The sequence below is a fragment of the Atractosteus spatula genome, chromosome 3, assembly GCF_055471065.1.
Source record: "Atractosteus spatula isolate fAtrSpa1 chromosome 3, fAtrSpa1.hap1, whole genome shotgun sequence".
NCBI lineage: Eukaryota > Metazoa > Chordata > Actinopteri > Semionotiformes > Lepisosteidae > Atractosteus > Atractosteus spatula.
The window spans coordinates 46,504,445-46,517,048 of record NC_142708.1 but is presented as its reverse complement, the minus strand read 5'-3'; the positions used below and the strand labels follow the sequence as shown (position 1 = coordinate 46,517,048).

At 36.0% G+C, this 12,604-nt stretch overlaps 1 protein-coding gene across 1 annotated transcript in view; it reads left to right on the top strand.

Moving 5' to 3' along the window:
- camk4 (calcium/calmodulin dependent protein kinase IV) overlaps window positions 1-10,590 on the top strand; it is a 173,474-nt gene extending 162,884 nt beyond the window's left edge. Inside the window, exons 8-11 of the mRNA XM_088910593.1 lie at window positions 2,036-2,111; window positions 4,303-4,429; window positions 7,007-7,159; window positions 7,586-10,590. Coding sequence (XP_088766719.1) covers window positions 2,036-2,111; window positions 4,303-4,429; window positions 7,007-7,159; window positions 7,586-7,762 — 533 coding nt within the window. The 3' untranslated portion in view covers window positions 7,763-10,590. The remainder of the gene's footprint in view (window positions 1-2,035; window positions 2,112-4,302; window positions 4,430-7,006; window positions 7,160-7,585) is intronic.
- The last annotated feature ends 2,014 nt before the right edge of the window (window positions 10,591-12,604 follow it).

Below are 12,604 nucleotides of genomic sequence, written 5' to 3'. Positions count from 1 at the left end.
CAAAGTGCTTTACAGTAGGTGTAAAAACACAGCTGAAACCAAAGAAAACATTGGAAATGCTATCACAAATATAGACTTTAGTACTTAAAAATATTTTTATTTCTTAACTAAACGAATTTTGAAGAGAATATCTTGCATATTGTATTTGAATTGGAATGTGTGATCTTTCACACAGATATGCTAAATTGCCTTTCAGTCATGCAGGTCCCAACCAGGCATAACCATATATTTGGACTACTAGCTCTGACATCCGGGGACAAAGACAAAAGAAAAAAATATGTATAAGATTTCTGGACTTTGTGAGTAGCATTTATTAAGTTTACAGCATTAAAATACATTTAGGTTTTTATTATTTTTCAAGGATCTCTTTAAAATGGAACAGGAAGTGTCGTCCTCACCAAGAACAGTACTGTAGTTTTTAATTAAGAGCATGAGACGCTTGGGCAAAAAAACTACATTTCCCGGTGTCACACACATGTTAAAGAATTACGTGGATATCCACAGATATCCATAGTGAACATAGTGTAGCTTAATACAGTATTACCACAGCTTTTGTGGACTGTCTATATGTACAATACATGCAATTATTTACACCACTGTTTTGCAAGTGACCATTAAAGTGATATTAAAATGTTTTAAGAAAAAAAATACTGAACAACCATGTTACATTTTAAAATGGTAGGTAGGCTTTGTATTTCCATAACATATAAGATATTAAATTTCAGATTTTCAAGAAATACTATTATTATACTCAGAAAAAACTGAAAATACTCAGAAACTTTTGTTTCAGTAACACAACACAAGTACCACATAGCAATCTGTTTTCAGCTATGAAGTGCCATAAGCAGTATGCTGGACAGGACTGACTATACTGTAGTATGCTTTCTGCTGACATGAGAATTTGGGATTTCTGGGAAACTAGCCCTGGTGTGAGTGTGTGCGTGTGTGTTTGTGTTTGCCCTGTGATGAACTGATATCCCTTTCAGGATGTATCCCACGTTATGCCTGTTGGTTGCATGCTCCGCAACCCTGAATTAGAAGAAGCAGTTAAGAGTATGGATGGACAGATGGATGGATGTACCTCTGTGATGAGAGAGGAATTTTACTGTAGGTGGAGACATCTCTTCCTGTATGGACTTTTTAACTGGAATGGGCTTTTATTCCAGGTCATGTCCATGTTAGTAACAGAGGCTGAACTATGTGACAGAAACTAATTAATCAATTTAACAGGGGTAATCAGGTCAGCCCAGTTCATTACTGGAATACAGCTTCCCTCTATTGTGGACATTTTTACAATTCGCTGTCTCAGGAAGGCTGGAAGTGTTGTGAAGAGTCATTCTGGTTTCTCACTTTTTCCCCACTTCCCACTTCAGTGTTATACAGTAGGAGCATAAAAGCACGAACCTCCAGATTCAGAGGCAATTTCTTCGCGAAAGATGTCAGACTGAACTTTACCCCTACCACTGACTTAACGCATCTACAGTACATTAATACTCACACTAATGTGTTTTTTTCTTCTCACACTGCTTGTCTGGCTTGCTTTTTAGAAGTTGTACGTTATTTAACTTGTTGTTGCTGCTTCTGTTCTGTGTTTATGTTTTGGTTGCTCCTTAATGTCTTTGTATCGGAGTATACATGCAAATAAGTATTTCGTTGCACTTGTGTATATGGCAAATAAATTGAGCTGAACTAATTTTATAGCTGCTGGTCTGTAAGATATTTAATATTCATGTTTTGTAGAGAAAAATTCTTCTTTATACAGTATGTTTGTTTCTACAGTATGTATGCCATACAATAAACAGAACTGAAAGAATGTCTAAATGGGGTTTTATTTTTCTGTTTAAACCAATACAATAACATCTAATGTTGCCAGTGAAACGTTTAAAAATGTAAGCTTTTTAAATTTTTTTTCTATAACTTTTTTCCCTTTATTTTTTTAATTCAGTTTTGTAAATGAGGTAATTAAGTGGTTGGAAGCAGGAAGTGGTGAGGTATTTAGGAAAGCTAAAAATGCTTGTTTTATGTTTTGTTGCAGCTCCTGAAATTTTGCGAGGGTGTGCTTATGGACCGGAAGTTGACATGTGGTCTGTAGGAGTGATTACATATATCCTGTAAGTTATGTTATTCACAGAATTAAGTTATTCTGGTTTTGCTTTACAGTGAGCTTCTGAGTTTTTGTGTCTTTTGATTGAAGAAAGATCTTCTTTTATAGTCACTGCCTTGAAAAACCCTGTAGTATGTTAAAATCATAAGGTACTTTGTGAGAGTACAGAAAAAAACAGATTCATGCTATTTTTAATGCTAATGATATTAACATCCCTGCTTTTTGGAACAGATGTTTTCTGTACACATGAAACATCTGGCTGCTTACTGTCTTAAGGACGCTTTAAAGTTTTAACACAACCTTACAAAACAAAATATTCTAAAACAAGTAGTAGCTTCTCCTTACCTACAACAATATAACCATGAATCTAAACCTCTAACCCTGTTGGTCTTTTTGTCCAAGTTACTTTCACCCTGTTTACCATTCCCATGTGAAAACAAACAGCCAATAAACCACTTAATTAAAAACAGGTGAAAGTATTTAACCAGCAACAATTACAGTAAACCTTTGGTTTAGCGGACTTCAAATGTAACACATGTGTTATACTGTATGCTACTGTACATGTTATATGTGTCATATGCTTTAGCAAATTTTATACAGTATAGTATACTCACAACACATGAAATAAAGAACTTTCAATTATTATGATAATAAAGGCACAGGAACAATTTTCATTAACTGTAATTGACAATTTACAAAAATATGTTCAAAGATCCAGAAATCATATAATAAGGATTATATAATATATTTCTAATAATAGTATATATTTCTAACACTATTTGTCATTTAGATTTAACGGACATTTGGTAATAAAGGACACAACATCCACCATTAGTCTGTTAAACCAAGGGTTTACTGTAAGTGTATTTGAGACTGCATTTTGGTGGCCTATAGTGACAGACATGATGATGATCATCATAATCATTTTTCTGTAATTGTTCCAGGTTAGTGACAAAGAAAACCAATTTCTGAAAGTTAACATTTGATTTGTTATATCTGGGGCCTGGTCTGAACTTTAAGATAGAGGAATTTGAATGTATGCATCAGGATAAATTGCAACAATGTGGATTCAATTGATGTGGCTAAATTCTTATGTCAGTTAGATAGCAATCCCCTTTACAACAAATACGAGTAGAGGTTAGATAACTGTGATATATGGTATTGCTAAAAGTAACTCAGTAACGTATCATATCTTCCTGTCACCATCACCTTTATTTTTTATATTTTATTTCTTAAATGCCCATTTTTTTCCTAGCATTAATTTTTATATTTGCCATGTACTGTGGAAATTTAAACTTTGCCTTCTTCCTTGAAGTATTCCTTTTGTTCCTGCAGATTCACTGTTATAAAAGTTGTATTCACTCTTGCTGTCATATTGCATTTCATCTAACAATGTTTTAGGAATAACAATTTATGAATAAAAATGGGTGGTTAAACAGATATTTTGATTATTTACAAAGGGATAAATGATTTGTCATGTGATTAGCCTTAATAAACCTTTAAATAGCACTTTTAAGTTTAAGCTGTTTCATTTTCCAAATACTTCACATTACTGTAATGATTAAGCACTGAATCCCATTGCTTATTGTTGTGCTTATTTTAGAAAGAATGTTTTTGCCCTACAATAAATTGAATGACTATTGACAATAATGGCAGCCAAGTGCTAGCACAAAATGTTCTCTAGCTTAAAGCAACACTGCACACTTGTTTTTCTGGACATCTCCATGAAACTGTGATTTCTACTTTGAGGAAAGCAATAGCCTAGAATTGTGCACCAAGTAAAACACATTGGTGTTCACATGTAGATTTTCAGTACAGCATAGTGTAATTGTTGAACCATACAGTATATCATGGAAGTTTATGAAGACCATTGCTTTGCCATGACCTAAAATAGCAGAAATTAATATCTGCCCTTGAATACAGTGTATGGCCTTCAGGATACAATAGAACATACTGTATAGGTTCTTTTTATGCATCCATGAAATAATCATTTTAAACCTTATTTCCTATTTGACAGTAAAAAGTAAGTTTGAAAAATATATTTGTTGGATGCACCATGCTTTTCTGCAGCTGCATAGATATAACACCCGATTGTAAACCACTTTACTTGACAGGAAATTCAAACATGCATATGTGTTACTGTCAGAAAAACATCTGCTATCTGACACACATTCTCTTGTCTGCTTTTGTCATGTTAGACTATGCGGTTTCGAGCCATTCTTTGATGAAAGGGGGGATCAGTACATGTTCAAAAGGATTCTCAGCTGTGACTATGAGTTTGTCTCCCCCTGGTGGGATGATGTTTCCCTAAATGCTAAGGATCTGGTGAGTAGGACATTTTCTGGAATAAAAAAGGCCTACTGGTTGTCATTTCCCTGATCTCTTATTTGCTTAATTTAACTTAATAGTTAGCCTTTTATGAAATTCAGTAGATATTTTACAAATACAAAAATCTGACAGTGTAATTAATAATGTATTACCAATACGATGTATTTTTTGTCTCAAAATACATTTTTAAATTCACTAGATAAACAATGCAGAATTAAAACCAGACCAACAGATAGACAGGGTTTTGTTATATGCTTTGTGTGTTTTGGAGGATGTTCAGGTTTGATTTACTGATTCCTCATAAGCTTGGATTTCCAACTCCTTACATTATGTGCCCAAACTATATGTCACGACTATAGTCCCCCCTCCTTAAGGGTGCTCCAGCCCTTTCACTAAGACTTTATTCTCTGCACCTGTTCCCTATTCCCAGCCCACCTTAAAAGCCAGGCGCTGACGCTCATCCGGGCTCTGCATCTGATTTCCATATCATGCGAGTCCGGGACCAGGAAGCGCCTGGTCCCGTTAAGGTTTTAACCTCTGTTCCCGTTCCTGTTCCCCGTCCGCCGGTTCCGACCCGGCCTTCGTGGTTTTTAATCCTTCTTCTGATGGATCTCCTGGTTTTGGACTTACTCGTGTGTTTTGGATTTTCCCTACGGACTACTCTTTTGGATTGTTCGCCTCGGCCACACCTTCCCCGTGCACCAGCGCACCTTGGACACGCCCCCCTGTCTTCAGCCCCGTTTTCCTGCATGACGTTTCCCTAGTGTTCCCCCCACTCCGTCGGACTGTGTCGTCCGCATAGGGTCCGGAAAGAACTGTTCGTTACACTATATGTGTAGTAATTTTGATACCTCTTCATCATTCCAGTTTGACTACTCACTTCTTATCTGTTTCCTGTCCATTAAACAGTTTTGTAACACACTTTACCTTGAATGCCTGCTACCTACAATTTGAGAATTCATTTTTATGAGGAACCTTATCAAAAGCATATACACATATACCGCGTCATGTGCTTGTTCTGTATTCGTTGCTGCTGTTGCTTGTTCAAAGAACTCTAGCAAGTTAGTCAAGCAAAAATCTTTAAAGCATATGATCTTCTAGATTTGTTCTTATTATTGTTTCCATAACTTTATATGTAACAAAAGTAAGAATTATTGGTATCACTTTGTTAAAATACATTGCTTCTTTATGTTATTCATCACTTTCCAACACTTCACTGATGTTTAAGGTAGACAAGTGCAGGGTATTGCATAGTAAAAACATAAACTATAAATACAAAATGGGAAACATGGACAGAAAAACAGAGGTGTTTACTAGGTGTTAGTGGGGCCAACAGGGGGCGATCACCCTGTGGTCCATGTGGGTCCTAATGCCCCAGGTATAGTGACGGGGACACTATACTGTAAACAGGCGCCGTCCTTTGGATGAGACGTAAAATTTAGGTCCTGACTTTCTGTGGTCATTAAAAATCCCAGGGCGTTTCTTGAAAAGAGTAGGGGTGTAACCCCGGCGTCCTGGCCAAATTTCCCATCATGGCCTCCTAATAATCCCCATCTATGAATTGGCTTCATGACTCTGCTCTCCTCCCCACTGATAGCTGATGTGTGGTGAGTGTTCTGGCGCACTATAGCTGCAGTCGCATCATCCAGGTGGATGCTGCACATTGGTGGTGGTGGAGGAGAGTCCTCATTACCTGTAAAGCGCTTTGAGTGGAGTGTCCAGAAAAGCGCTATATAAGTGTAAGCAATTATTATTAATTATTACTGAGCTAAAAGAGACTACTTACAAGAAGTGGTGTTTATATTGATATTAAAAGGGTAAAACTTAAATCAAGAGGCATTAAATTAAAATTGTATAAGACCTCACTTAAAATATTATGTGCAACTTTAGTCATCACTAGAAAATATATTACTGCTCTGGAATCCTACTAGAGAAGAGCAACTAAGTACATTCCAGTGGTTAAGAGAATGACCTGCATTGACAGGCTTACGGAACTGATCCTTTTTATTCTTGAAAAGAGAAAAATGAAGGGACCTGATACAAGTATTCAAAAATCCTAAAAGACAATGACAAAGTCAACACAAACAATTTCTGAATGAACCGTGCAACATGAGCCAGAGGGCACAAATGGTAACTATGTCAAAGGGTACTACATTAGCAGTTTTCCAGTCAGTCAGTATTACCCCAATCTCAAGAGATTACTGGCAGAGCTCAGTGAACAGCTTGTTTTTTTTAAGTACAGTTGGTAGAATACAAGCAGGCCCTTGTTTATCTTAAGTACTTCTATTACCTAGAACACCTGTGCCACTTCTATGTTAATATTATATCAGCCACAACAAATTGTCTTCATTGGCAAACGCCTGAGTGAGATATTTAGTGAGAAAGCATTAGCCATTGCCCTTTTATCATCTAATGGTTTCCAATTATCTCTGAGATAATCTTAATCCTTTACTGTTCTTTTGTAGTTGTAGTACTTAAAAATAATTTAACTTGATTTGAAAATGAATAGACATTTTAATTTTATCTCATGTTAACACTGAAAAAGCCCCAGTAAGATATTTTTCTGTTCTGCAGGTAAAAAAGTTGATTGTTCAGGATCCTAAGAAGCGCCTCACTACCCTGCAGGCTTTGCAACACCCATGGGTGACAGGGAAGGCAGTTAACTTTGCACATATGGACACTGCACAGAAGAAACTGCAGGAATTCAATGCTCGTCGCAAGCTCAAGGTAGCTGAATAAAAGCAATAATAAAAATAACTAATTCTAACTGAAATATATTTTTCTGTATATGAAACAGTAACAGATGTTCTTCAAGTTTTCAAATTTAACAGATTATCTTAATAATGTTAAGAATAATGTTGTTAGCAATATGAAAATAATATGATCCAGAAGGAAAACTGAAAGTTATGAACTGTTCTTGTTATGAACATAAAGACTTAAGGTATGGGGCACACTAAATAAATATGAAAATGGTTATTTCCAGTATTGTAAGGTGTCTTTCTGTAGATAAAGAGACCATTTTTTACTTCAACCAGAATAAAATAGTTTGTTCGTTGTCTTGAAAAAATAAATATTCTTTTATAAAGCCGTTTGTACAATCGTATCTTTATAAAGTTCACATTTACAGCTCTTGAAAATGTGTGTTGTGATCAGGCTGCAGTGAAGGCGGTGGTAGCTTCCTCTCGGCTGGGGAGTGCTGGCAGTCATGGTAGCCATGACAGCAACAAGAACAGCCGGAACCACTCACCCATTCAGGAGCACGAGCCTGAGGTGCGACCGTCGAAGGAGCAGGAGCAGGATCCGGGACAGATCGGGAAGGAAGACTCCTAGATCCCTTCCCATTTCTTCTCGAGCACTGCTTGGGAACGCCCTCAAGAAGTCCCAGAACTTCTTAAAGGTGGATATTCCAACCGAAAGTCACAACTTACAGGCTGGGACTATGACACGTAACTCACTCCTAATGCATGTGAATGCTTTATCAATTAAAGAAATGTAGTCATAAAAACTAGCACGAGACAGCCTTTTGTGACGTGAATGGGCACAATGTTATGAAATGCCAACAGGTGTTTAAAAACACACAAAGCTGATCTGTTCCTGCAATAGTCCATTCATATGCATCTTTCCTGGTCTTCACCGGGTAATATAGATTTTCTTTCTGCTAATTACAATGGTTGTATTTTAATGTTCACTGTTACTTTGTTTAATTTGATTTTTTTATATATATACAGATTACATCTCATGGTATAGTTAAGCATTTTAGAATTGTTGCTGATGGTTTGTAATGATTACCTTTCTATTACATCTCGAAATCTGCTTTGAAAGTAAAATATTTCAAAATGTTTACAGAACTAGTTGTTTTAGATTTATATGCAAAATACATTCCGTTAAGAATAGAGAAGATGGCAAAAAAAATCCAAATGGCCATAAATTATAACTTGCCCAATTCTGTAAAAAGAATGCCTTATTGTATCTTCACTTGTTTATACATTTTAAAATGTAGAAAATAACTTTAATACCTTGTAAACTATTAGACTTTTAGTATAAGGGTCTATGTGTTAAAAAAACACATGGTTTGCTCTGTTATAATTAGGAGACTACTTTGTAGAGATAAACTGTAACTATTAGTTTTACTGTAAGATATTTACAGGGTTAATTTTGGTATTTAGTACAGTTGACTTTTGTATACCAAAATACCCAGTTTACAACTGAAGAGGTCCCCTATTGTCTACTGCAACACTAAAATGTTGCTTTGCACTGGAATGGACAGTACAAATATCATTTGAATAATCAGCAATAGTGCCAAATACACTTGCTCTTAAAGGTGATAGGCAAAGAACTTTAACCATTTTTTATTTTAGAATTTGTTAGTAAACACCAAGATATGAAGAGATATGGTCAAATATAATAGTTTAAATGCAAAAAAACAGTAAAATTTGTAATTTTCTTTCCCTCGTAGCAATTTGTGAACAACATCTATCAACAACATTAATAATGCCTTTTAAAGCCAAAGTTTGAAGCCAAAAAAAGGAATCTTAGTTTTTACAGATTTCAATTCATGAAACAAAGAAACGTATGATGTAATGTCAAAGTGGTGGGATGTAAATAAAACTTCAGTAAATGAGAACAGTTAAACTAGGATAGATTTCTATTAGACTGAAGATGTAAAGTAGAAACAATAGTTTCTGCCAGAACAAATCAATAAAACTATCTGGTCCCCAGTGATTACAAGACTCCTTTCTAAAGTTGGTTGTGGGTCATGGAGAAAACAGAAATAAAGGAAAGCACTGAACTCAGCCTACACCTTGCAAAAAAACAAAGTAAGACAGTATATCACACAAAAACAGCAGAACTTGATAATGGTGAAGTGACGAAATCTTCAAGCAAGATTATTAGCAAAGCATCCGAAGAGCTTAAGAGCCTTATTTTGAAAGTATCAGTATATTAAAGATATCATGCCTGGTTCACACAGTGAATTGAATCTAGTTTTTTTTAACACATACTGTTTGAATAACAAAATCTGGAGTGATTAAAAAAATCTGTCATATTTTGTACTGATGAACTGTAATCTCCAGGAAGGGTCTAGATTACTTTCACTGGCTCATCTCCAGTACTGCTCAAAATTCTTAGTTCAGCTGGGAAAGTGGTTTTTAGATGGGGCTGTATTTGTAAGGTACAGTAGCTGAAAGGCAAACGAGATGACAGTGGGAATGAGAGATAATTATGTGACAGACAGTGATGAAGAGTGTTCCAGGAAAGAAGGAAACAGACAGAGTAGGTGACAAAGAGAGGAGGAAATGACACACAGAGAAGGGAGTTTTGGACTATGCTGCCAAACTGGCCAGGCAACTACAAAATGCTGCTGTCTGTTGTCGACAATACCTGTAATTTTATATAATTTTCGTAATTCTATTCTTTACTCCCCCTGCCTCCCAGCTGGGAGTAAAAATGGTAGGTGTATAACTGTGACAACTCTTGACATCACACACCACGCTCTTGTATTCTCACTCTTGTTCTGAACTTCAAAATAAGAAAGCATACAAAATGAATAAACAAACTTTTGCTTTGAAGACAATGTTATCCTATTTGATCATCAATAACAAAATTCAAAATGAAAAGAAAAGGTCAAAATCCTTTGCCTCTTACCTTTTTGGACTGTACTGCTATATATGTTAGCTCTTCTGAAATGTACCTCCTTGTCAGTCCTAAATCTGTAGATATATCTTTGTTATACACGATGGTGTAATTCCTTTTAATTGTATTTATTATTGGCTAATGGGCTGAATCTGTCACAAAAACCAGGCAGCTTTTTTAATGAACTATATATATATATTTATAGGCAGTTTGTTAAAAAAACAACAAAAATGGTTATGATAAAGAGCTAACCTTGTGTTCCACGCAATGTACTTGCCAGCATGTGTGTACTTCATTCCAAAGGCTTCAGGGAATGCTGTGGCCAAGGTGTATTCTACTGTCCTCTCCCTGGAAGACTGCAGTGCTGGTTTTAGCCAAACTCTTCAGCGGAGACTTTGAACGGCTGTGATCCTGAGGATATTGTTTTGCATGTGGAAATGTTAAACTAATCTGCTGCAGTTGTCTTTCAATAATGCACTGTATTTTAACTACTTATATAAAATAAATGATATGTTTAATGGTCCAAAGTGTGAAAAGTCTTCAATGTAGCAAATGTAAAGGACCAAGAAGAAAGCATTAAGGGTTGAGTACCAGTACATTTCAGTGGAGTTTTTAATGAAAGTTCGGGAGGAATGAAGGCAGCCGAGCTCATTTGATACAGCTGCTGCAATTCCCACTAATTCTGACGTAAGCAAGCGGTCTCCATATACAGTACATCAAACGTCACCCTCTCCTCTTCCTCGTTCGTTTTCTGCATCCCTCCTCCACCCCCTCTCCACCTTTGCACCTGCCCAATTAGTGTCGCATGGGGGTCCTATCCTCCCCGTCCAACAGCTGGGAGGTTGGCCCTCAGCCAAGCAGGTTATACCAAATCTCCACATCCCAATAAACGATTCTAATTTCTCCCAAACTTTTGGCTGCTGTCATTCCTCGTGAAATATCTTTGGTAAAACTGTGATTCACAACTGTTCTGTCCTGCTGTCCTGAGCCAGGGCCTATCAGAAGGGAGGTCAGAAAGGCCTTTTGGCCAGGGCTTCACATAGAAGAGGGGCCTCAGCTCTTGAAGGATAAAATATTTTTATCTACGGGTATTTTTAAAACTGATTTCCCCCACACTTTTCAAGCCTAACAATTTATCCTGCTTTGGATGTAATATATTTACAGTATGTTTATTAATCTGCTACTTTTTCCACTTGAAGAGGGATTTAGTGACCAGATGACAGGCACAAAAGACTGGTGTGTGAGTATGAAATTGTAAGCCAGTGTAAAGTTTTAATTTATTTTGAGAAATTCTACATATAACAAATCATTTTATAAAAATGGGGGCAGTGCAAATAAATTGACATTAATAAACTGATCATTATTTACTGTTACAATGAAGAGAAGATTTGAAAGCAGTGCAAGTAAGAGATGCTGAAAGAGTCAAAATGATGCAGCCATGAAGACCTTAAAGCCAAAACATTATTGTAGAAAAGACTCCTGGACCACTAAATGGTACTATCAATATTTTAACAGAGAAACTCTTGAGACAAAAAGAAGTGTTGAAGAGCTTCAGCATCAGGCATTCAATAGATGGTGAAGATGGTGTATTTGTCCAACAGAAGAAAGAGATTTCTTGGATGGATTTAGCACTGTCTGCATTGGATTCTGTAATAGGACTTTTCGACAAGAATGCTGCACAGATGGAATTGTTTCTGAAGGTCTGTTGCTATTCAATTCCGAGTAATATTCCAAAATATGCTGTAAATCATGCTTTTCCTACTCACATGTTGATAAAAGCTTTCCCAAATGGTGAGATCTGCAAAAGAGACTGTCTTTGCTGGAGTTTGGAAAAGAAATGCCTGTACCCTGCACGGTCTGATTCATCACGTTGGAATATCACCAGAGACTGGAGAAAGATATAAGATCAAATATTTAAACACATAAATTCATCACATTTTAAAGATAACTATGTTTGATGAAAATATGCTAGTGGAGCAGCATCAACTAACAAATCCATTGAAAATGTGTTTCTCAATGAATTAGAGAAATTGATAAATGGAGGAAAAATATTGAAAACAAATTAAATGTCATTATTTTCCTTGCTGAGAAAGGATCAGCTTTCTTTGGCACCAATCAACATTTAGATGAGCCTAAAAATGGAAACTTTCTTAGTATCATTTAGTTTTTTTGTAAGTATGACCCACTGTTATCTGAATATCTTAAGCATTTTCATGAAACACAACTGAGCCAAAAACACATACAGGTTCATTATCTTTCCACAAGAATACAAAATGATTCCATGTGGGACTTTTGTAGAAAAAACACTTCTAAAACTATGAAATGTGAAGTACTTATGAGTTATTCATGATGCAACTCCAGTTTTTTCTCATAAGTTGCAGACAACCTTAATCATTCGATATGCAAACATTGCAGAATGTTTAAAAGTGTCAAAATAGTTGAAAAACAATGTATTTTCTTTGATGATTTCACAAAAAGGGAAGACGCTTAGGTTCTTAATGTCCTGAAAGGATTTAAGTTACATTTTCAATTCTACATTGG